This window comes from Trachurus japonicus, chromosome 22 (assembly GCF_045865225.1).
Source record: "Trachurus japonicus isolate A0001 chromosome 22, Traja_1.0".
Lineage (NCBI taxonomy): Eukaryota > Metazoa > Chordata > Actinopteri > Carangiformes > Carangidae > Trachurus > Trachurus japonicus.
The window spans coordinates 1,269,980-1,295,992 of NC_140928.1; the positions used below are offsets into that span (position 1 = coordinate 1,269,980).

Consider the following 26,013-nt stretch of genomic DNA (forward strand, 5'->3'; position numbering starts at 1 on the left):
AAGTAATGACTACATAACTTCATGTTTGTGTTGAGGCATATTTACCATTTTAACTCTGTTTTTACTTCATTGTTAAACCACAGTGGAGGCTAAATATGTGAAACAGTTATTTATTTATTAAATAAAGTAGCCTGATGAATTTAAAAGCACTTTTTTTGACCTTCTTTAATGAAATTGAATGAAAAATATCTGATACAGGATATAAATCCTCAGACTCAAATAAATAACAACATACAAAAATTAAACACAAATATACCAACTCATACATAATCACTAAAATACATACTATAACAAAATAATCCCCCAAAATCTCAAGAAACTACAAGATCGTGGTATTGAATAAGTATCAAGAATGTTGGAAATTGACTAGTAATGGTATCAGAAAGTTCCAGCCTCGATGGCGAGACCGCAGGAATTGGCTGGGATATGTTGTTTTTCGTTAATATGGGGATCGATACCTATTGTCCTGGGCCAGTGGTTAGAATGGTGGGGCCAGTGATCTTCAAAAGCCACTGGCCCAGAGGGCCAGTGGCAAATTTCCCTTATTGTCTACCCCTGTAATTTGTATAGATGTGAAACAATTTTTTTACCATCCCCTTTCTTTATCATCTTGATGAAGAAAACTTCTAAATCAGAAGGCTGTGATGTAAGAGATTGCCATTCTTTATGTGAAGTCAGGTAGCTTCTCAATTGCAAAAATCTGTAGAAATCTGTGGATATCAAGCCAAATTTTTCCTGTAATTGGTTAAATGACTTCAGGGTATCACCATCAAATAAGTCCTCAATAAAAATAAGCCCCTTATTTTCCCATTCTTTAAATCTTGAATCAAAATGTCTAGGTTTGAAATCTATTATCTCGGAAATTTTCATTGCCCTAGATATAGACTGTGGTGCATTTATTATTTTTTTTACAGAATTTAAAACCTTATGTGTGCACTTCATCCAGATATTTGAAATTTTATACTTTGTCCATATCTCATTTGAGCAGAATGGTAATGCTTGTAGTGAGACTCCAGGGCACGAATTTTGCTCTAGAGATAGCCATGTTGTTTCTTTGTTTTGTTTTAACCATTCTACTGCCCCGTGTAATTGTGCAGCCCAGTAATATAATTTCAAATTTGGTACATTTAGACCACCACGTGCTTTACTGCTGGTCAAGTGCGTAAATTTGATTCTGGGTTTCTTTTTCTGCCAAATAAAAGAAGAAATCATTTTTTGTAACTTTTTGAATTTAGCTGCTGAAATCCAAATAGGAAGAGACAGAAACAAGTATAACAGTCTGGGCAGAATGTTTGTTCTAACTGTCTCAATCCTACCAAAGAAGGATAGTGGCAATAATTCCCATCTTTCCAGGTCTTTTTGTATCTGTTCTATTAATTTCGCATAATTCAAATTGTACAGTTGAGATGCATCCGGGGAAATAATTATTCCCAAGTATCGAAATCCCTGAGGTGACCAGTTAAATTTGACCTTATCAGATAGTTCTGATGGCCAGCACCCATTTAACATCAAGGCTTCAGATTTCGATTCGTTGACTTTATAGCCTGAGGCCACACCAAAGTCTTTCAAAACTTTTAAAAGTTCAGGTATAGAAGTGCTGGGATCTCTAATGTACAAAATGACATCATCCGCGTATAATGATAATTTGTGATCCTTTGTCTTGTCTGATATACCAAGAATTAATGGGTTACTTCTAATTAGTTCTGCTAAGGGTTCAATACTTATAGCGAACAAAATTGGGGACAGGCAGCAACCTTGACGTGTTCCTCTTTTTAATGGAAAACTATCTGAGATATGACCGTTGACACGGACTCTGGAAGTGGGGTTTTTATATAGGACTTCGAACCACTCAATAAATGTTTCATCAAATCCCATTTTACTTAGGACATGCTCCAGAAATAGCCAGTCCACCCGATCAAATGCCTTCTCGGCATCAAGCCCGAGAAGCATTGATGGGTGAGACTGTGATTGGGCAGTTGATATTACGTTAAGCGTGCGCCTAATGTTGTTTATTCCCAGTCTTCCAGGTATAAAGCCGGTCTGATCTGGGTTAATCAACTTGTTGATGATCTTCTGGAGTCTTTTTGCTATTATAGCGCTCAATATCTTAACGTCATTGCATAACAAACTTATTGGCCTATATGAGGCACAATGTGTGGGATCTTTCCCTTCTTTGTGTATGACCGAGATAACCGCTTCTCCCCATGTTCTAGGTGGGTCTCTCGCATTCAGCGCATAGTTATATACTCTATGTAGAAGGGGAATTATCTCGGCTTGAAAACATTTATAAAACTCCCCGGGAAACCCGTCCGGGCCTGGCGATTTGTTATTTTTGAGCTTTTTAATAGTGTTTTTTATTTCTTCTTCAGTGATAGTTTCCATCATAGCTTTAGATTCATTTTGGTCCAGTTTGGTAAGGTTAATTTGTTGGAGAAGTTGTTTAATTTTTTCTGATTTATTGGGGGAGGTTGTTGAATCATAAAGTTGTTCATAATAATTAGAAAAGGCGTTGGCTATTTCTTTGGGATGAGACACCAATTTTTTTGAGTTTGGGCAAGTAACTTTTTGTATCGTTCGGCTTGCTTGTGCTTTTCTTAATTGGAAAGCGAGCAGCCTACTTGCTTTATTCCCTTGTTCGTAATACTTTTGATTAGTGAAGCGTAAGGCCCCCTCTGCTTTGTATGTTAATAAATCATTTAATTGCTGTCTACATTTACTTAGTTCTATGAAAATAGTGTCCTTATTTGTTTTTTTGTGTTCCGTCTCTAATTTCTTAATTTGTTCTTCTAATAACCTTTGATCTTTTTCGCGTTCCTTTTTCAATTTAGAGGATAATGATATAATTTTGCCCCTTAACACTGCTTTCGCTGTGTCCCACAAGGTGGAAGGGGAGACTTCATTATTATCATTTATGTCAAGAAAATTTTTAAATTCGTTTTTTATATCTTGAACCACCTCCAGGTTATTTAAAAGTGACACATTTAATCTCCATAGTTTCCGAGTCTTATTTTGGTCCATACATAATGACATAACCACTGGGCCATGATCTGAAAGGGTTTGGGGCTCAATGTTGCATTCATCCACTCTATGGGCTTCTTGTTTTGAAATACAGAAATAATCAATTCTTGAGTGACTCTTATGAACTCTCGAGAAGTGAGTGTAATCTCTGGTCTTGGGGTTTTTTACACGCCAAATGTCAACCAGTCCGAGCTCATCTAGCATATTACACACTGCTTTGGATTTGGATATTTGATATTTTTGTTCAAATGGAAATTTATCTATGTTTTTGTTTATCACGCAATTAAAATCACCCCCTAATATTATTATTCCTTTTGAGTTCCCTGCCAAAAGTTGAGCCACCTCCTTAAAGAACCCTGGATCGTCCTCATTGGGTGCATAGATATTCATAATTGTCAATACAAGTTCTCCAATGGAACCTATGACTATTACCCAACGACCTTTTTTGTCCTGGAGAACCTTCTCTGGGACCAAACATAAGGATTTATGGCAGAGAATCGTTACTCCCCTTTTCTTATGATTTTCATATGATGCACTAAATGCCTGCCCCACCCACCCCCTTTTTAACTTAGCATGTTCTTCCTCATTTAAATGGGTTTCTTGCAATAACCCTATTGAACAATCCAACCTTTTTAATTGTGCCAATATTTTTTTTCTCTTTATAGGGTGATTTAGTCCGTTTACATTGTAACTAACACATTTCAGAGTGGTCATTTTTTACTATGTGGGAAGAAGAAAAAAAAAAGATAACATAATTCACCATTTCTCTCTCTCTGAACTGTCTTGGTACATTTACAAACGAAAATAGTGCATAGGGTCACCTTGCCGTAAAACAGAGAACATATGAAATTCCAAAACCAACTGGTAACTTGATAGAACTTCCAATGAGACCATGGGTTACCCTCATTAAAGAGACATATGGTTAACAGTCCATGTATAACCCACCCCTGATGTAAACCTAGTCCGGGCAGGGAGATGAGACTCCCTGGGAGGGGTACACAAAATGTGTGAGCAGCAGTCCGCGCAATGTCCACACTCTGCTGCATTAAGTGCCCAAATCAGTCTGTAATAAAAAAAAAAAAAGGTGGAGAAAAAAAAGAAAAAAAAAAGAAAAGAAGGGAAAACCCTTACGTATCCTCTTGCCCGAGCTCTTAATTTTAATTTTCTCAAGCCTGTAAACATTTAGAGTTTAATATGCTTTTACTACACTCATGTTACCTTTACCATTTTATCTTTTATGAAAAAAAAAAAAAAAAAAAGTTAGATATCTACTTTCTCATTGTCAAACCTTTCAGTGTCGATCTGTGTAGTAGCTCTCTCTCTCTAAGATGTCCCACTCATTTCACGTCTATTTCCATTCCTAGCTTTTGTGGAGTCCATGTCGTCAGTCGTTTCCATGGTGATCTGCACTGTTCATGATGGTCTTGATTTCCTTGGGAGTCAGGGTCAGACCCATTTTCCCCTGTCTGCCCTGGGTCAGCCATCCGTCCTGTAGTAGTTCCCTCTCCAGGAGGTCCCGTTCATCCACGTCCACGTCCACTCCTAACTCCTGCAGAGTTGGTTGAGCTTCACAAAGAGAGGGGAAGGTTTTGACCCCGGTGTCCAAAAATACTCTTAACTGCGCCGGGTATGGTGCTTGAGCTCTGATGTTGCGTTCCCTGAGCTTTTTAATGACTTCGCGCACTTGCTTTCTCTTTCTCTGAACATCCTGGGAGTAGTCTTGGTCAAAATAAACTTTTTTCCCCTGAAACTCCACATCTCGCTGGGCCCAGGCTTGTTGGAGCACCGTCTGTTTAACTTTAAAGTCCAAAAACCGCACTATTATTGATCTCGGCGGCGCTGTCGGCTTCGGCTTCGGCGTTATGGCCCTGTGAGCCCTCTCCAAGCATATGTTCATATCTTCCTGCAGTTTCAGATTTGACTTAAAGAGATTGGTTATGAACGGAATCATCTCTTTACCCTCTGCGCCCTCAGGTATTCCATACACTCTGATGTTGTTCCTGCGGAGCCTGTTTTCCATGTCATCCAGTCTAGCGGTTAGCTTAGCATCCTTACTTAGCAGGTAGGCTAGCGCTCTTTCTTGCCGTAGGCCCCGGTCTTCAGTGTCACTCACTCTGGTTTCGGTAGTGGTCAGCCTCTCCTCCAGTGTGTCTATCTGTTGTTTAATTTCGACCATTGACGTCTCCATCCGTGTCTGAGAGTCTTTAATTTGTCGTTGTGCCTCCCCGGACTCTTGTCTGAATCTCCGGAGCTCTTTTAGCATTAGCTGTTCAGCTCCAGACTCATTGTTGGTTAAGTTAGCATTGAGCGTTAGCTGCTTTTGTTTCGTCTTCGGGTCATCATTTTTCCCCATTCTGGTGTCCATTTTAGTCTGTTTTTGGCTTGAGTTTGGCGTTTTCGTGGTCATTTTAAAGTTGCACGTGGGATATGGTTTGTTTTCAGGCTAATTTAAACTGAAATCGGGCAGAGCGATCTGCTTATGCGTCTGACTCGGGCATGGCCGGAACCGCGCTCGACTGTCTTTTAAGGGTTTTTATTCTTTGCAAAGAAGGTTCTCAGTCAAACAGAGTGCAACGCAGTCTGCAAGGAATGGAACAAAAAATACATTTTTACGTTTTGTTGAATCTGTCACACACCCCCCCCCCCCCACAAGTGAACTTTATCCTGCTGAAACAGATTACAATGTACCACCAAGGTCAGCAACAGGCGTCAAATACAAGAATCAGGCCATGTTAGTTAGGTGAGAACAAGCACAACATCTATTGTCTATCTCTATTGTATCAGACAGAGAGCACAACACAGTAGAAATGAATAAACAAGTAGGCTACACACTAAAAACTGACTGGAATACACCTCCCACGGACTCTTTGCTTCCTCGCGCAGCACCAAGTGTGTTCACATCCAAGCGCAGAAGAAACCGGAGAAGATCCGAGTGAATCTGGACTTGGACGGAGGACGGGTGTCGTTCTGTGACCCCGACAACAAGACGCAGCTCATCGTGTTCAAGCACGACTTCACCCAGAAGGTGTTTCCCTACTTCTTCTGTAACGACGGGCAGCTGCTGAAGGTGGCGCCGGTGGAGGTGGAAGTCACCATGTCACGGCCACCGATCGTATTCATATGATCAGAAGTTTTCATTAGGGATGGGAGAAAAAATCGATTCACATATATATCGCCATATCTTTTTTGACGATTTTTAAATCAATTTTTTTTTCTTCAAAAATCGATTTTTTTTTTATTGAAAAAAAATTTTTTTTTTTGAATTTTTTAAAATATTGTGCAATGTGCATTTGTTGGCCTTTTTTACATACAGAGAGTCCAGGTTTTGAAAAGGGTTTAAGTTCACTTTATAATGGAGTATGTTCATTTATAGTATTTGTGTGCAGATAAATGTTAAAAATGCTAAAGACTAAAAATCATAGAGAGAATCGGCAATATCGTAGAATCGCAATTTAAATCGAATCGCCATCCAAAAAAATCATAGAAGAATCGAATCGGGAGAAAAGCATATCGTCCCAGCCCTAGTTTTTATGTTTTTATGTCTGAATGGAGCTCGTTAGACCCGTTACATCCCAGTCAGACACATTAATGACGTCTCTATGGAAACTGAATCTGTGTCTAGAGTCGTTTGAACACTGAGTGTATTGGATTAGAAGTAAAGTCCAATAAAACTACAATAATCTGAATATATATTGTTTGATTTCATCAGCTCTGAAGCTGTTTGATCCTCAGGTGTAATTCAGTTCTGTGAATGAACCAGAATAAACTCATTTTGTACTAGTTGAACAATACTGTCTGTTGTAATTCCTTACAAAGACACATGTAACTGGTCCTACTGTATGTTTTATGGGCGTTGCTTGTCCATGTGTCTGTCTATCATTACAGTGAATCAGCCGACAACACAATTGAGCACCAATACAGTTGGGCTTTTATTTACAAGGTCGTCACCAGAACTGTTTCTTTACAGTTTTGTGTGACTGGTGATTTAAATGTGTTTTAGGGGAGAAATACTTAAAATAGATAAATTATAACTACTACCAGGCCATGCAGTTATACAGTAGTTTCACACATTAACCTGTTTATAAATGTGATAGAATCATTATTTCATTCAGGGGAATGTGTGGGGTGAAATCATGGATGTGTAAAAGTCTATTATAGGAACTGTTGGTGAAAGGGTTAAAGAGAAAGTTAGTTAGTAACCCTTTAATTAAGTCATATTCAAGTCAAAATGCTGTAGCTACAGTTTCTGTTGGTGTTAGAAGATGAACCAGTGGTTTTGTTTATTAGCTACATCTATTCTTTTATTGTAACAGCTCTGACAGGAGTAGGCTAGTAGGCTAGTTGTATCTACTGTATATATATATTTTTTTGTGATCAACTTTTTATTTTATTTTTTACTGAAAAACTTAGAAAGGTACAAGTCAATATTACAACAATAAATCCTAAGCCATGTATTCATATATACCCATATCTATAAACTTATATAGATACAGTAGGCTACATGAAAGTAAAGGGCTAGTTGTGTATTTTTTACCTATTTACATTTGAAGAGAGTGGTGTTTGGGCGCCAACAGCTTTCCAACATGGCGGCCGTGTTGTTTTTCGAAGCGGATAGAATCTGCGCGTGAGTTGAGCGTGTTGCCATGCCAACCTAACAAGTCAGCTGACAGGTGATGCAGACGGTTTCAGGTGAGAGCTACTACCAAAGATACTTGATATCTGTTTATAAACTGTCTTTGCTGCTACTAGTATCCATTGTACAGGCTACTACTAGCTACTTGATGCTGATTGGACCAGACTACGATGAGACTTTCTCCCACAGCTCTTGTGTTTATTATTTGTAACCATGGTAACAGTGTGAGTGAATCCCAAGGCGCGGTTTTTTTTAAAAAGTAGCACAGAAAGAAACAACTGCCTTGTTCATACACAACATAATATACAACAGTAGCCTACTACATAGGCTACATACACAAAGAAAGAAAGAAAGAAAGGAAGTGCGGTGAGTGCAATAAACAGGTTAAAATACAGAGTTTGGGTAGGTTATAATACAACGTTCAAATAAAACGTACTAAATTCTTTTTATTTCATTTATTAATGGCTGCACAACAAGTCGGCAGAATTTACTTTCTGTGAAGAAATGTTAAACAAAAAACCATAACTACACAGACAAAGGTTAAAGCAGAAGTAAGTGATATTTTTGTGTTAATATAAGTCTTAAATAGTTGTATCTTCCGACAGCAATCACTTCTATAGAGTGTTTGGTCTGAAACACGGGTCTGTCAGTCACTCTGCTCTGCTCTGAGCCCAGGAGAAAACTTTCCTTGTATCCTACAACCTTTATCCAATGAGGAGAGAGAACGGCATGCAGGGCTGTGTGTGCAGCCAAGGGACGCCGTGAATGTGGCGACGTAGGGACGAGGACTGTTATGGTGCGTTCAAGGCAACTGGTGTTTTTCCGACCTGTGAAGTGGTACCAGTTCGATCTGGTACGAGTTCACCGGTCAGAAGTTACGAGTGGCCGTTATAGTGACTTTCACAGGTAAAACAGGTCGGAGAAACACGAGTGGGTTGCCTGGAACGCTACAAAGTCGTAAGTTGTGACTTGAAGCTGTAATTTACGGTTTCAAAAGCCTGCCTCGAACGCAGCATTAGCCAAAACCACCGGACCACTTACTTCTGCTTTAACATAATGAACTGAAGCCGTTGTTGCAGCCTCACTGTGTGTTGTGTTGTGTTGTGTTGTGGTGTACAGTTTTTATTTATTGTACTTCTATTTATTTTATTTTATCTTAGTGGGCTGGCACGGGACCAGGGCATCACAATGTCGTTGATCTCATGTTTTTAACGTGTTGCATGACAATAAAGAGACCTTTGACCTTTGACCTGTGGTTTGTTGTTCCACCAGGTGAGATGGATGGATCCTTCTCCTCTGTGAGGGGTCGAGTCGTCTTCCAGAAGCTCCTGACTGAAGCGGCCGCCGGTCTCAGCTTCTCCCCCGACGCCGACCAGGACCGAACCGCCGACCGAGCCCCAACCCCCAACTACAGCACCGCACACCACACACACCTCTACACACCCAGCGGAGCACTCACACCAGGTCTGTGGAGTTTGACTTCCTTACCTGAACTCACATGTTCGTTTGATGAAGTACACAGGACAACATGTTCCAATTTTAGTCTATTTATTACATCCTGTTCTGCTTGCTGAGTTTTCCTCAGAAGAAGTTGTTTATTTCAACAGATAGGCTCCAACCTGCTCTTCTCTCTCTCTATCTCTGCACTGAGTTACAGCACTAAAACATCACATCACACATGATTCAGGGTTCCTGCAGGGTCTTAAAAAGTCTTAAAAGCATTGAATTTATGAATTTGGAAATAATACCTTAAAAAGACTCGAAAAAGTCTCGAATTTTGATATCTGGGTCTTAAAAGATGTGCTGTACTTAACTTCTCTGTATCGCATTTCTGCAAAGGCAGATAAGATTTTATTTTTTGACCAAAATGTTCTTGTTGTTGACTTACGATACTGCAATAAATATCATGGGCTTGTTATTGAGGTGTTGTAATATTGTGAGAATTTGATATCGTTACATCCCTATAGAGCACAAAGAGCAGTAAAATAGTGGGATGATACAGTTAATCTACAGTAAACGCTCTGAAATTCAAGGATTTTGTTTTTCTTTGCGGGTAGGGCAGTGAAATAGGCCGAGAAATAGGTATTCATTTTTTATATAAATAGTCTTTTAACTTGAAGAAACCTATAGGAACCCTGTGATTACTACTCCTATTCATTCTTTTAATCAGCCATAAGCATTCATTATCTAATTATCTGTTAATACGTTGTCCCTCCAGGTCCCAGACCAGGGTTTTATAAACCAGCTCCAGTCCTGAAGCCGCCCCCGGCTCCTCGGCCGTTACTAGAGCCGGACTGGTTACCACGGAGACTGCATCCCTCAGAGTCGGCACATCGCCCCCCAGCACGGAGACGACGGCCGCCGCTGCAGGACTCGACCAAGGAGAACCGGGTCCAACCGGTCCACGAGGAGGATCGGGACCCGCAGCAAAACACCTCTAAAACAACTCTGTGTGGTAACGTTGTGTTATTATCTCATAGCGTGGTGAATGTGCAGCTCACAACTTGACCACCAGAGCGTTGTGGAGTTGTTGGATTGTGTATTTGATGAGTTTGATGATGAGGGAAACCAAGAAATCCCATAATGAGCCTCCGTAGCGTAGCTCTGAGCAGCTCACGGCTCTGCTCCGCCGTTCTAAAAACAGCTTGCACCGACAATTAAAGGTAACGAACCTACTGCTATGACTATAGGGATTATGGCAATGGGCCAATTTGACTAAATGTTGAACTATCCCTTTAAGTTCTCTGATTCCAGCTTCTTAAATGTGAATATTTCTGGTTTCTTTGTTCCTTTATGACAATATATTATGTTATTATGTTAATATATGCCGGTAATTTGAGGCGCCGTTCTAAAAATAGCTTGCACCGACAATTAAAGGGACAACCAGGAGTTTCTATTTGGTTATAAAAAAGTCTGATATTAATGTGGATGAATCTCCGTTACCACTTGTTAATGGTCCATTTTAGATAAATCTATGGTTTTGTCTCTATGGTTATTTTGTTATTATTAGTGGTGGTGGAAATGCTGGGCGAGCCGACCAGCGTTTCTTTACTTTCGGTTTCGTGGCGAGTCATGAGAATAACGCCGCCGTATGAATCTCCGTTTATGGTGGGAACTACGACGGTATGTGATCGTCTTCCAACCTCTGACTTTAATTCTTGATGAATGAAAACATGAGTCTGTCTTGCGCCGGTCAAAGAATTTCACGGTGCGGAGGCTCATAAATGTAGAGTGGAAACACTTCACTTTAACAAAACTTTTACGTTGTCCCTTTAAAGGCCCATGCTGTGCACTTTCCTCTGGGTTTATTTCCCTAACCAGATGTATCATTGGTTTGAGTACCTGTGATCTGCTTCATATGGTTTCTACTGCCCCTTTCTGTTGCCTCTTTCTGGAGCTCTAGCAGCCACAGGTCATTTGGCCAATCAGAAGAGAGAATGAGAACCTCTCCTCTGATTGGCTGACTGTTTTTAAGTGGCATGTGGTCGGGCCAATCACAGGCAAGTAACTGAAACCTAAGCTGCATTCATAAAAATTGAAAAAAAAAAAAAACAACTGGTTGCGGTGGGCGGAGTTACCTTGTGTGTGACATCACAGAAAGGAGGAAGTGCTATCTGCTCGTCTTAAAGAGACAGTTCCTACAAATGGGCGGTGTGTGTTTCTCCGTTTATGACCAGTTTGATGCACGGGGCAGTTTATACGTCTATCTATATACATCTATATCATCTATATACGTCTATATCATCTATATACATCTATATCATCTATATACGTCTATCCATATACGTCTATATCATCTATATACGTCTATCTATATACATCTATATCATCTATATACGTCTATCTATATACGTCTATATCATCTATATACATCTATATCATCTATATACGTCTATCCATATACGTCTATATCATCTATATACGTCTATCTATATACATCTATATCATCTATATACGTCTATCTATATACGTCTATATCATCTATATACATCTATATCATCTATATACGTCTATCTATATACATCTATATCATCTATATACGTCTATCTATATACATCTATATCATCTATATACGTCTATCTATATACATCTATATCATCTATATACGTCTATCTATATACGTCTATATCATCTATATACATCTATATCATCTGTATACGTCTATCTATATACATCTATATCATCTATATACGTCTATCTATATACGTCTATATCATCTATATACATCTATATCATCTATATACGTCTATCTATATACATCTATATCATCTATATACGTCTATCTATATACGTCTATATCATCTATATACATCTATATCATCTATATACATCTATATCATCTATATACGTCTATCTATATACATCTATATCATCTATATACATCTATATCATCTATATACGTCTATCTATATACATCTATATCATCTATATACGTCTATCTATATACATCTATATCATCTATATACGTCTATCTATATACATCTATATCATCTATATACGTCTATATATACATCTATATCATCTATATACATCTATATCATCTATATACGTGGCCCAGAGACCTCCCCAAGCACCAAAAAATAACCAAAATCACATTTTTCATGCCATGGGGCCTTTAAACTATCCCTTTAATAAAAGCAGCAGATGTCTGATTGTGTTTCAGAGAGCGGGACCACAGGAAGCCTGAATGAGGATCAGGACCCAACTGAACCAGCAGCAGCGTCAGGTCAGCAGCAGCAGCAGCAGCAGCAGCGTCCACCCTGAGCTTCCTCTGTTCAACCGGCCGACTCTGCAGCTCTAGACCTGTTGTTGTGTTTGTGTGTTTCTACAGATCCTCTGGGTCCTGGTGCAGACGGGTCCACCGATGTGGATCAGACCGTGGAGCTGGATGGAGGCAGCAGCAGGGAGAACATCCAGAGACTTCTGGCGCGAGTCTTCCACGATGACAAACCGGGCGCCGCCCAGCAGAGAGCTCCCAGCGGCCGAGACCGGGACCGGCCGTCTGACGTCCAGCTGATCGTCTCACAGCTCGTCGCCCTCAGCAGACACACGGTCAGAGCAGCACGCTGGCCACGCCTCAGGTTCTCACTGTCAGCAGGTCTCTTTTTTTTTTTTTAAAGAATAGTTCACCCAAAATTGAAACTTCCCTCATGATCTCCTCCCCCTCATGTGGACTAAGGGCTGGGAGAAGTTTCAGAGTCCTCCGTGGCTTCTCTGAGTTACAGGGGGTCTCGGCGTAGCAGTGCATGTCCATATGACGGTTGCAAATGGATACCAACTGTCTTCGTAACAAAAAGACACACCAAAAAACATCCAAATACCTCCATGCTGCTCGTCTATAATGTCCCTCTTGTATTGAAGCCCCAACATGAGAAATTGTCCCGAAAAAAATTAAATAAGTCCATGTTTCAAGCTTGTTTGCAGCGGAATTTGAATTTTGAGTGAACTATCCCTTTAACTATATTTTTTATTGAAGTTTTAAGTGCATATCAGACTTTATGTCGAATGTACAAACACTTTCATTTATATCCCCTCAAACAGCCGCTCATTCACACAGACAAAGAAAAGGACTCGTTACTTTCAGGTCGGCCCTTTTTTTTTCTAAAACAGGGTCTCTGCAGGTTTCACCAGCTCAGATTTAAGACTTTTTAAGACCTTTTAAAAACCATTATGGATGAAATTTAAGACCTATCATGACAAATACAAAACGTACAAAAGAAATGCGGAGTCACAAAATTAGAAATTGATTGCAATATATAAGTTGCGTGTCAGGCTTGTTTGTAGTTGAAAAAACATTCAATAAAGCACAATGAAGTGTCGGGAGCATTTTATTGAGCATTTGCGGTAGTGAGGGCTCGACCAGAACATTTTTCCCAAGGAGCCGCCTAAAGTGAACTGTTTGGGGGCACAAAAAGAAATTATACTTTTTTACTCTTACTGGAGTAACATGTCGACTGAGCTACTTTTATTTGTGACGGAGTAAATTTTGACCAGTAGTATTTGTACTCTTACTCAAGTACTGGGGTTGAGTACTCTGTCCATCTCTGCATTTAACTACATTTTCCCAAAATACCAAAATCTTAGAGCATTCCCATAGGCAGTGAATCAAAGTTGTGCTCAGGTTTCTAGAGAGTAAAACCAGCTGCTGGTCCTCTACAGACTCAGGTGCGCTCCCTGCTGGCTGAGTGGCTCAACAGCCCCGAGTCAGAGAGGAGACTGATGGTGTGTGAGGCGCTCTGCAGCCTGGGAGGACCAGTCAACAAGGTGAGAAACCTCCTGCTGCTGCTGCTGCTGCTGCTGCTCTTCACACAGTCACTGCAGCTCAGTCAGTTACACTGTGTCTTCTCTGTGTCTTCTCTGTGTCTTCTCTGTGTCTTCACTGTGTCTCCACTGTGTCTTCTCTGTGTCTTCTCTGTGTCTTCACTGTGTCTTCACTGTGTCTTCTCTGTGTCTTCTCTGCGTCTCCACTGTGTCTTCACTGTGTCTCCACTGTGTCTTCTCTGTGTCTCCACTGTGTCTTCACTGTGTCTTCACTGTGTCTTCACTGTGTCTTCTCTGTGTCTCCACTGTGTCTTCACTGTGTCTTCACTGTGTCTTCACTGTGTCTTCACTGTGTCTTCACTGTGTCTTCTCTGTGTCTCCACTGTGTCTTCACTGTGTCTTCACTGTGTCTTCACTGTGTCTTCTCTGTGTCTCCACTGTGTCTCCACTGTGTCTTCACTGTGTCTTCACTGTGTCTTCACTGTGTCTTCTCTGTGTCTCCACTGTGTCTTCACTGTGTCTTCACTGTGTCTTCACTGTGTCTTCTCTGTGTCTTCACTGTGTCTCCACTGTGTCTTCTCTGTGTCTCCACTGTGTCTTCACTGCGTCTCCACTGTGTCTTCTCTGTGTCTCCACTGTGTCTTCACTGTGTCTTCACTGTGTCTTCACTGTGTCTCCACTGTGTCTTCTCTGTGTCTCCACTGTGTCTTCACTGTGTCTTCACTGTGTCTTCACTGTGTCTTCTCTGTGTCTCCACTGTGTCTTCTCTGTGTCTTCACTGTGTCTTCTCTGTGTCTCACTGTGTCTCCACTGTGTCTTCTCTGTGTCTTCTCTGTGTCTTCTCTGTGTCTTCACTGTGTCTCACTGTGTCTCACTGTGTCTCCACTGTGTCTCCACTGTGTCTTCTCTGTGTCTTCTCTGTGTCTTCACTGTGTCTTCTCTGTGTCTTCTCTGTGTCTTCACTGTGTCTTCTCTGTGTCTTCACTGTGTCTTCTCTGTGTCTTCTCTGTGTCTTCACTGTGTCTTCTCTGTGTCTTCTCTGTGTCTTCGCTGTGTCTTCGCTGTGTCTTCTCTGTGTCTTCGCTGTGTCTTCGCTGTGTCTTCTCTGTGTCTTCACTGTGTCTTCGCTGTGTCTTCACTGTGTCTTCACTGTGTCTTCTCTGTGTCTTCTCTGTGTCTTCTCTGTGTCTTCTCTGTGTCTTCACTGTGTCTCACTGTGTCTTCACTGTGTCTTCTCTGTGTCTTCTCTGTGTCTCACTGTGTCTCCACTGTGTCTTCTCTGTGTCTTCTCTGTGTCTTCTCTGTGTCTCACTGTGTCTTCTCTGTGTCTTCTCTGTGTCTTCTCTGTGTCTCACTGTGTCTCCACTGTGTCTTCTCTGTGTCTTCTCTGTGTCTTCTCTGTGTCTCACTGTGTCTTCTCTGTGTCTTCTCTGTGTCTTCTCTGTGTCTTCACTGTGTCTTCTCTGTGTCTTCTCTGTGTCTTCACTGTGTCTTCTCTGTGTCTTCTCTGTGTCTTCTCTGTGTCTTCACTGTGTCTTCTCTGTGTCTTCACTGTGTCTTCTCTGTGTCTTCTCTGTGTCTTCTCTGTGTCTCCACTGTGTCTTCACTGTGTCTTCTCTGTGTCTCCACTGTGTCTTCTCTGTGTCTCCACTGTGTCTTCACTGTGTCTTCACTGTGTCTTCTCTGTGTCTTCACTGTGTCTTCACTGTGTCTTCTCTGTGTCTTCTCTGTGTCTTCACTGTGTCTCCACTGTGTCTTCTCTGTGTCTTCTCTGTGTCTCCACTGTGTCTTCACTGTGTCTTCACTGTGTCTTCTCTGTGTCTTCTCTGTGTCTCCACTGTGTCTTCACTGTGTCTTCTCTGTGTCTTCTCTGTGTCTTCACTGTGTCTCCACTGTGTCTTCTCTGTGTCTTCTCTGTGTCTCCACTGTGTCTTCACTGTGTCTTCTCTGTGTCTTCTCTGTGTCTTCTCTGTGTCTTCACTGTGTCTCCACTGTGTCTTCTCTGTGTCTTCTCTGTGTCTCCACTGTGTCTTCACTGTGTCTCCACTGTGTCTTCACTGTGTCTTCACTGTGTCTTCTCTGTGTCTTCTCTGTGTCTTCTCTGTGTCTTCTCTGTGTCTTCACTGTGTCTTCACTGTGTCTCCACTGTGTCTTCACTGTGTCTTCACTGTGTCTTCTCTGTGTCTTCTCTGTGTCTTCTCTGTGTCTTCTCTGTGTCTTCTCTGTGTCTTCACTGTGTCTTCTCTGTGTCTTCTCTGTGTCTTCTCTGTGTCTTCTCTGTGTCTCCACTGTGTCTCCACTGTGTCTTCACTGTGTCTTCTCTGTGTCTTCTCTGTGTCTTCTCTGTGTCTCCACTGTGTCTTCACTGTGTCTTCTCTGTGTCTCCACTGTGTCTTCTCTGTGTCTCCACTGTGTCTCCACTGTGTCTTCACTGTGTCTTCTCTGTGTCTCCACTGTGTCTTCTCTGTGTCTCCACTGTGTCTTCACTGTGTCTCCACTGTGTCTTCACTGTGTCTCCACTGTGTCTTCTCTGCGTCTCCACTGTGTCTTCTCTGCGTCTCCACTGTGTCTTCTCTGTGTCTTCTCTGTGTCTTCTCTGTGTCTTCTCTGTGTCTTCTCTGTGTCTTCTCTGTGTCTTCTCTGTGTCTTCTCTGTGTCTTCACTGTGTCTTCTCTGTGTCTTCTCTGTGTCTTCACTGTGTCTTCTCTGTGTCTTCTCTGTGTCTTCACTGTGTCTTCTCTGTGTCTTCTCTGTGTCTTCTCTGTGTCTTCTCTGTGTCTTCTCTGCGTCTCCACTGTGTCTTCTCTGTGTCTTCTCTGTGTCTTCTCTGTGTCTTCACTGTGTCTTCTCTGTGTCTTCTCTGCGTCTCCACTGTGTCTTCTCTGTGTCTTCTCTGTGTCTTCTCTGTGTCTTCTCTGTGTCTTCTCTGTGTCTTCACTGTGTCTCACTGTGTCTCACTGTGTCTTCTCTGTGTCTTCTCTGTATCTTCTCTGTGTCTTCACTGTGTCTTCTCTGTGTCTTCTCTGTGTCTTCTCTGTATCTTCTCTGTGTCTTCACTGTGTCTTCACTGTGTCTTCTCTGTGTCTTCTCTGTGTCTTCTCTGTGTCTTCACTGTGTCTCCACTGTGTCTTCTCTGTGTCTTCTCTGTGTCTTCACTGTGTCTTCTCTGTGTCTTCACTGTGTCTCCACTGTGTCTTCTCTGTGTCTTCTCTGTGTCTCCACTGTGTCTTCACTGTGTCTCCACTGTGTCTTCACTGTGTCTTCTCTGTGTCTTCTCTGTGTCTCCACTGTGTCTTCACTGTGTCTTCTCTGTGTCTTCTCTGTGTCTCCACTGTGTCTTCACTGTGTCTTCTCTGTGTCTTCTCTGTGTCTTCTCTGTGTCTTCTCTGTGTCTTCACTGTGTCTTCTCTGTGTCTTCTCTGTGTCTCACTGTGTCTTCTCTGTGTCTTCTCTGTGTCTCACTGTGTCTTCTCTGTGTCTTCTCTGTGTCTTCTCTGTGTCTCCACTGTGTCTTCTCTGTGTCTTCTCTGTGTCTTCACTGTGTCTTCTCTGTGTCTTCTCTGTGTCTCCACTGTGTCTCACTGTGTCTCCACTGTGTCTTCTCTGTGTCTCACTGTGTCTCCACTGTGTCTTCTCTGTGTCTCACTGTGTCTTCTCTGTGTCTTCTCTGTGTCTTCCAACAGGACGTTGTGGACAAGCTGGTCCAGCTGATGTCCAGAGACCTGAGTGAGGAGGTCCGTCTGGCCGCTGCTCGCACGCTGCTGCAGCTGGGGAAGGGACAGGAGGTTCACCACCAGCTCAGGTACACACACACACACATCTCACTGCTACAGAAACCTGGTCTGGGTCTCATGCTGCGTTCAAAACAACTCAGAAGTTGGAAAAAAACGAGCTCCGAGTTGTAAAAAATGAATTGAACTCTGAAATTACAGGTCGGAAACTTGGGTTTCATTTCAGAGCTCCGACTTTCCGACTTGACATCACGACAACATCAAAACATGGCGGCCCTCGTCTATTATTGCAGTAGCCTATATGAAATAAATTTATATTAAGCTGTGATTGTTGTATGGTGTGAAGTTGTGTTCCTCGTATGTGACGGAAATAACGTTTAACGGTTATCTAGGCTGTAACATTATATGTGCATCTCCTCTCCATTTGCCTCCAAAACAAACATCATTTACTGCTGCATATATTTTTCCTATTCAGCGATGAGCCACAATGTGCCAAACTTCCTTCCTTGTGTGTGTGTGTGTGTGTGTGTGTGTGTGTGTGTGTGTGTGTGTGTGTGCTGCAGGATGAAGCTGCAGGGTGTGTGTGGAGCTCGGGGCAGAGCAGCAGGTCTGCAGCTCCTCAGCAGTCTGGGGTTGAGGACGGCCGAGCTGCTGCAGCCTCTAGAGTCCTGCTTCAGGGACGAGTCCTCCTCCGTCAGGAGACTGGCCTGCCAGGCGGCCGCTGCTCTGCTGCTCAACGACCAGACGGTGAGACATTATGGGATGGAGCAGGAACTCCGTCTCCACATGTGTTCGGCCAGTTGACACTTTGAATCCAAGTAGTTCTTTAAAACTCCTTCAGAAAGAGCTTCAGGTTCAGCTCGGTGCAGTTTAATAACAACACTGTGGAAAAGTTCATTTCTTTTCTTAAAGGGATAGTTCACCCAAAATTCAAATTGCACCCATGATCTCCTCCCCCTCATGTGGACTAAGGGCTGGGAGAAGTTTCAGAGTCCTCCGTGGCTTCTCTGAGTTACAGGGGGTCTCGGCGTAGCAGTGCATGTCCATATGACGGTTGCAAATGGATACCAACTGTCTTCATAACAAAAAGACACATCAAAAAACACCCAGATACCTCCATGCTGCTCGTATGTAATGTCCCTCTTGTATTGAAGCCCCGAAATGCGAAATTGTCCCGGAAAAAATTAAATAACTCTATATTTTAAGCTTGTTTTGTAGCGGAAGCTTCTCGAAGCTCCTCTTCCCGGTTCATCCAAATTTGACGAACCGGGAAGAGGAGCTTCTGCTACAAACAAGCTTTAAATATAGACTTATTTAATTTTTTTCGGGACAATTTCTCTTGTCAGGGCTTCAATACAAGACGGACATTACATACGAGCAGCATGGAGGTATTTGGATGTTTTTTGGTGTGTCTTTTTGTTACGAAGACAGTTGGTATCCATTTGCAACCGTCATATGGACATGCACTGCTATGCCGAGACCCCCTGTAACTCAGAGAAGCCACGGAGGACTCTGAAACTTCTCCCAGCCCTTAGTCCACATGAGGGGGAGGAGATAATGAGATAATGAAATTTCAATCATGAGTGAACTATCCCTATCCTATCTATGTTTGGGTTGACTCCAGGTTGAGAGGCGTCTGCTGGAGATGATTGAAACCGACCCGATCCAGGACGTGCGACTGTCGGCCATTAAAGGTAAAAACTGAAAACCACCACCGAGTCCTGGTTCACATCAGTCCATGTGTTGTGTTCCTGTTGTTTCAGGGCGCCGCCTGCAGCTGATGAACGCGTGTGTGTGTTGTCGTTGCAGCTGATGAATGAACGTGTGTGTGTGTGTTGTCGTTGCAGCTGTGGGCGTGCTGGGTCTGTCGTCGGCCGATGTGCAGGAAGCGCTGCAGAGCTGCATGGAGGCAGCGGAGGAGGCCGAGGTGCGGGTGGCGGCCTGCAGGATGCTGCCCGATGCCGGCATGGCCCCGGAGCAGCTGCAGAGCTTCCTGCTGCAGCGGCTCCACGAGGAGACCAACTGGCTGGTCCGCAGGTACAACCAACCGCTTCTAACGGAGAGTTGGTATGAACGCTATCGTCAGAGAGGCTGTGCATATTCTCATTTGTCCAGGTCAGAGTATCTCAAAGGAGGTTAAATCGAAAGCAACTGGACTTAGTTATTTGTCCTCCTTTGAGATATCGTCAGAAAGGTTGGTCCAGAATCACTGAGGACCCATTGTCATTGATTGGTTCTTGATATAATTCTGGTCCCTTAGGAAGTCTCTTTCCCCTTTTCCAACAAGCCAGTTCTGGTTTTGGTTCAGAACCAAAATTATACAACAAGTAGTTCCGACCAAGCAATCTGATTGGTCAATAAGACATTTAGAACGTGCTCAAATCAGCATTACAGCACGGCTGACTCATCACTGAAAATATTACTTCGCCATGTCATGTTGTTTACACATCTCCATGGCAACATGGACTTTTCCCCCTTTTATTTTTAAAAACTTCATTTATTACTCGTGAAAATAAATCACAAACTACATTGACCTCCTGTAGGTTGTTCCTGACAGCTGCCAAAGTCACATTTATACAACAATTATGTTATTTTATTTTTTGTTAATATATTGTAAACTTCCCCGTTACAGCCGAGAGGATTGTCTCCCTCCCATGTGTGTAACGTTACAAAGTCGGAGAGACACGAGTTGTGATCGCGGTGAATATGTTTTTTAAAATATGGCCTGGAGCTGAATATTTCATTGGATAAAACGGAGGTGATTACCTGTATGTTTCTCTCTCTCCCTCTCTCTCGCTTGCGCCTTTTGGGCTTTTAAATAATCTGGAGTAATCGTTTGGCTTTCTCTATCAGCTGTGTCGGCGACACGGCGCTATAACTTCATTTACATGCAGAGTTTGCGGTTGTAGAAGCTACATCTGTGAAAGGAAAAAAACGGCATCTTTGTTATAACTTGTGCGAGTTTGTGCGGTGTTGATTTAGTTCGGGAAAGTCAGAGACCACGTTAAAACATGAACGTCAGCTCAGAGTTCACTCATCTGGGACTAGAAAATCATTTCTGTTGCTAGGTCGTTACTAAGGTTCGGACTATTTGCTGTAGAGGTGAACTAGGTTCCATTACACATAGGAGTCTACTGACGTGACTGATTGTGTTTCAGTTATTAGTCAGACCCCATTTATTTCCATGGAAACGGGAAGCACACTCGCAAAAAACTTTCAATTTTGAGAGCAAAACGTCCATCAACATGATGGTGATGCTTGCGGACCTCGGCGCAAGCGCCTCGGTCCTGACCGCATCACCGTCGTGCTCAAATGACGTTAAAGCACACCCTCTCGGGTAATATTGCTTAATTGGAATCACCTCAGACAAAATGGTCCCAGGTTGGAAAAACTTCCAACCACCCTTTTGGGGGCTGAGGGTGGGGTTAGTGCGACACATTAGTTAGATTTAGCACATTTGTTTATTACCGTTACAATGCGACAGGTCCATGTGCCCGTGTTTGTGTGTGTGTTTCGTTCATTGATAAGTTTCATCGTTGCCTAACGAGTACTTGAGTACGACTTGAATAGTGACCCCAAACATTCGGACAGTAAACCATGCCACTCGTTGCCACTCGTTGCCACTCGTTGCCGCCGTACTGCGATCTACATGAAACCATCAGAATGTGTAAGATGAGTGAGTGTTACTGTGAAGATGGAGGCGTACGAGGTGATGTCTCATGGATCTACCGTGGCTCTGCTGTGGTTCAAGTGAGGCCTATGTATGTATTTTCTTTTAAAATTTAGCTGGTGCGGCTGATACTCAGGTGCTCAGGTACTCTATAGTCTGAAAAGTAGGAATTGTCCATGATGTTGAGTGTCAGCTGAGTGTCAACTGTTGTCCTGGACACATTCACGCTCTCTTAAGACGTAATCTCACGGCGCACTCCTCCTCTCCCAATAATCGCAAAACAATAACGAATGGAAACGGGCATAAATTTGCATTTGCTTTTTGCGCATTTTCACAAAATCCGCCCATAAATTCGATACATTTGAATGGAAACCCAGTTACCGACTGTTTTGTTTTTTTCAGGACCATCAAAGAGATGCTGCAGGAGGACCGAGACAGTGACACTCAGTTCATCAGGCTGCAGGTACATGTCCTTTTACTTCACATTACCATTCAGTTCTTCAGCACCAGACTCAGCAACGTCTGCACCTTGGTGTGGTTCCATGTCGCTGGTCTGCAGTTTGTTGATGTGACATTTTACTATCAGCTCAGCTCGCTTGGAACCAAAGAAGAACTAGGTACCAGGTGCAATATTTTTTTTCATAGGATAGGTCCAGGAAAGTCCCGCCTTCCCCGCCTGTGATTGGCTGGATGAGCTCTTCTCCGATTGGTTATTTGATTTGGCCGTGTAACGTCATCTCACAACAGTACTGCAGTTAACTAAAATATACACAAACTGAAATTTCTAGTGTGTTCTGATGCCATAGCCTAGCGGTTTGCGTTTTCGCCTGCGGTGTGGTAAATCCGAGTTCGATCCCCGCTGGTTTCACATTCCGAAAAATTTTGTGTTTAGATTTATATTCCAAGTTTACATTTTGAGTTTGAGAGAAGTGTAATTGTGCCATTGGTTTGGTTTAGGCAATGAAGAAAGGAGTTGGTTAAGTTTAGTAAAAAGACCAGGTAGAGGCTAGACAGGCCAGATAAGTAGAGAGAGTCCAGGTAGATCTAGGCACTTATCACACTAGATTGCCGACAGCCTGCGTTTCACAGCCAAAACAAACAACCAATCAGGCGAAAGCCCTTCTAGCCAATCAGAGTCGAAAATGGAGCCCATCTAGCCAATCAGAGGCGGGAAAGGCGGGAAAGGTGGGACTTTCCCGGACCTATCCTACGAAAAAAAATATTGTGTACCAGGTAGCCTACTATCCCTAATGGAAAGGGCCGTTACATTCAGGTCGTCTGTCACTTGTGTCTGTGGTCCAGAGTCCCCAGTGACCTGCAGGTGGTTGTGTTGCAGGTGAAGCGTCAGGGCGAGTGGAGGATGGTGGCCGACAGAGTTCTGCTGCTGGAGAAGCTGCAGGCCGAGAAACCGGCCTGGTTCGGCCTGCACCCCCGGGTGGTGGCCCGGCTGCTGAGCCAGCACCAACGCACCGAGCCCATCGAGACCACCGAGACCATCGAGACCACCGAGACCACCGAGCCCATCGAGACCACCGAGCCCATCGAGACCACCGAGCCCATCGAGACCACCGAGCCCATCGAGACCACCGACGAGGCGACTACTGACTGTCACTGACCACCAATAACTACTGACTGTCACTGACCACCACTCACTACTGACTGCTACTGACCACCAATGACCACCAATGACTACTGACTGTCACTGACCACCACTGACTCACCATAACTGACCACTGCAAGACAAGGAACGACTGCAACGCTCCCTCCTTCCATATTGGACTCGGAATAAAACATATGAACTGTTTTGAAATGCGTCTCATTCATGAATAAATGACGACACTGGTATTAAAGTTAGTCTTTAGTTTCCATGTTTTTGTTGAGCATCTGTAGTTGTGTTTCCATTTCCCATATAAATGCGGAAAATCTAAATATCGCAGTAAAAAACTGGTCATGGAAACGCCTACGTTTTGAAAAACCTCTCAAATATCGCTAAAACATTTTGAGGCTCTCGTGAGGTGGTTTTTCAGACGTATCAATATAAAAACGTCTTCTGTTAAAAACAATAACAGCAGCAGAATTTAAAAGAATTATGGGATATCGCGAGACTAGACTTTACCTGGACATTACAGCTCATTTGCAAAAAACCTCTCAATGGAAACAACTGCAAATAGCAACTGTAGTTTGTCCTGACACAGGGTTTACACAGAGACTAGTTAAGTCTCCAACCACTCAGAAGTTGTAACTGGTCCAGTTTGGGTTGTCTGACTCAGTCACTGATATTAATAAATGACTGTGTTATTATTGGTTGTAGAAGCAGGAGAAGTTTAAACATGAGGCAGAAATCAGAACAAGTGATTCAAAGTCAAGACAAAACTTTATTATGATGATGTAAAACAGGAATAATGGAAAACTTCAGCTGTAATGATGAACTGACATGATGATGATTAAACATACAGTTATTGATGAACAAGGGTTTTTCCATCTTCGTCTTCACAATTAAAAACAAAACCCAACGATGATGTTACATTTCTCCGTCTGAATCAAAACAGTGAAAAAGCAGTGAAACAGTTCAACAAACTAAACTAAAACAATGTTGCAACTATGACACTACATTTAATACTGAAGGTTGTAAAATTGTTTTGAATCACACACTCCAATCAAATCAGTAAATCTTCTCTGATGTCAGAGATGTCAGATCTGAGGAGCTATAAACACTTGGTGAATTAACATTTGCCGTCTTCAACCACAGCTGTACGTTGCGTATCGGTCGTAACGTTTGTGTTGACGTGCGGTCCGTCCTGCTCCACCGTCACCGTGATCTTCGACGGTATTATCTGCAGCGTGGAGTCCATCGAGACAGAGAAGTATGGAACCACCTTCTCCTTGAATCTTCTTGAGGCGGTGTGTACGAGTTCACCGTCATTTTCGAGATCAGTGAAGTTCACCAGTCCTTCATCCAAGTCCACAGTCACCCGGACCCGCCCGTACCTCCTCCTGCACCAGCGCAGAGCGTAATTATCACTACCATCATCATCATCATCTGTCCTTCCACAAAAGGTCCCAAATGAGCACAATTTGCCATATCGACGCCCTGGGGTATCCAGCAGCTCTATCACACCGAACATCCAGTTTGCACTATATCTAACGTCCACATCCCAGCTGTGAGTCCCTGAGCCGAACGCCTCAGAGCCCACGACGCTCGAGCCGAAGCGTCCAACTCTCTCCGGATTGTCGGGAGGTTTCTGTTTGCCTCTTGCTCTCAGACCGGTCAGATCTTCTGACGGGATGAGAAATGGATGAGCAGTGTTTGGGTCCAGAACCACAGGACTGTAGGAGACCATGTCCTTCATCTTGTTCCAGATGTTGAAGGCCAGGTTGCCCAGATGTTTGGCCTGGTCTATCAGAGCTCCTCTGCTCATCTTTGGGCGGTAGCCTAGGACTCTCATGTAAGCTTTGTAGTATTTGTTATAGAGTTCCATGCCTGTAGCTCTCAGCTCGTCCTCTGTGTCTCTGAGTGATTCTGAAAGAGCTTCCCACTCTCTGTCCAGAGCCTCCAACTCCTCCTTCACCCTCTGACTCTTCTGCTCCTCTTCCTCCCTCAGTGCAGCCATCCTGGCCTCCTCTTCCTCCTCTAGAAACTGGTGAAGCTTCTTGAACTGCTCCTTAATCTGCCTCTCTGTGTCTCTGGCCTGGACCTTAATGTGTTCTGCTGTTTGACCCAACTTCAATTTAAATTCTTCATAGCACTTTAACTTGAACTCCAATCCCTCCTGAGCGCTCTCCTTGTATTCTAAAGCAGCTTCATCGATGGGTCTGAAACTGTAGTTCGCATATTCTTCTGAATCTCTGCAGATGAGACACATTGGCTCAGATTTGTCTGTACAGTAGAGTTTGAGTTCCTTAGAGTGCAGACTGCAGAGAGGCTCTGAAGATCTCCGTCTTTTCTCCTTTAAGAAGCTCTCACACAGGTTCTTCAACGCCAGGTTACAAGGTAGACGTTTTCTTGAACATCTTCTCTTACAAACTGGACAGTCTGGGTTTTCTTTCTCTTTCCACCAGTTGTCCGCACATTCTTTACAGATGCTGTGGGTGCAGGACAGAAGAATAGGATCTCTGAAGAACTCCTTACAGACCGGACAGCGGAGACCCTCCTCTAATCTGGAAGCCATTTAGTCTCTGGTACAGTGATCTGAAACAGCAGACAGGAAGTGGAGTCAGGTAATGTCCATGAAAAACACAGTTATATCAGTGCAGAAGCTTCCTACCGCCATCTTTAGCGCAAAACGGGTGTTTTGTCCATTGTGTTCAATGAGCAGCTCGTGTCTCTGCCCCGCGGATCTCAAGACAACATGCATGAACTTACTGCTGTGACTATAGCGGTTGAACTATCCCTTTAAAGAGGAACTAAGCAGGATTTCTCCCGTGGCTGTGCTACATTTTTACTTTAACCCTCCTGTTGTCCTCCGGGGTCAAGGAAGGAAGGAAGGAAGGACAAAGGGAAAGATGGGAGGAAAGAAGGAAGGGGGAAAAGGAAGGAAAGATGGAGCGAGGGAACAGATTCATTCAAGGAAGGAAGAAGAAGGAAGAAGGAAGGGAGGGAAAAAGGATTGTGGAAAGAAGGAAGGGAAAGGAAGTAAAGAAAGATGGAGGGAGGGAACAGATTAATTCAAGGAAGGAATAAGGGAAAGAAGGAAGGGAAA

At 43.0% G+C, this 26,013-nt stretch overlaps 2 protein-coding genes across 2 annotated transcripts; one reads left to right on the forward strand and one right to left on the reverse strand.

Annotated features, from left to right (window-relative positions):
- The first annotated feature begins 7,691 nt into the window (after positions 1-7,691).
- On the forward strand, positions 7,692-22,928 carry heatr4 (HEAT repeat containing 4). The gene is made up of 12 exons (XM_085767974.1): positions 7,692-7,707; positions 8,924-9,115; positions 9,870-10,106; positions 12,315-12,377; positions 12,483-12,703; positions 13,811-13,915; positions 17,596-17,714; positions 18,207-18,390; positions 19,268-19,337; positions 19,491-19,680; positions 21,716-21,776; positions 22,650-22,928. Exons 1-12 carry the CDS (start codon positions 7,692-7,694, stop codon positions 22,926-22,928), a joined length of 1,737 nt encoding a protein of 578 aa, XP_085624100.1.
- A 1,108-nt stretch (positions 22,929-24,036) lies between these two features.
- Positions 24,037-25,492, reverse strand: LOC146963180 (E3 ubiquitin-protein ligase TRIM35-like). The gene has a single exon (XM_085767975.1). It carries the CDS (start codon positions 25,480-25,482, stop codon positions 24,037-24,039), a length of 1,446 nt encoding a protein of 481 aa, XP_085624101.1. The 5' UTR covers positions 25,483-25,492.
- Positions 25,493-26,013: the final 521 nt, after the last annotated feature.

Bases quoted from the DNA above. Each gene is read 5' to 3' on its own strand.
- heatr4 (XM_085767974.1), top strand. The intron at 9,116-9,869 runs GTCTGTGGAGTT...TTGTCCCTCCAG, and splicing joins CAGCGGAGCACTCACACCAG to GTCCCAGACCAGGGTTTTAT. The intron at 12,378-12,482 runs GTCAGCAGCAGC...GTGTTTCTACAG, and splicing joins TGAACCAGCAGCAGCGTCAG to ATCCTCTGGGTCCTGGTGCA.
- LOC146963180 (XM_085767975.1), bottom strand. From the start codon at position 25,482: ATGGCTTCCAGATTAGAGGAGGGTCTCCGCTGTCCGGTCTGTAAGGAG.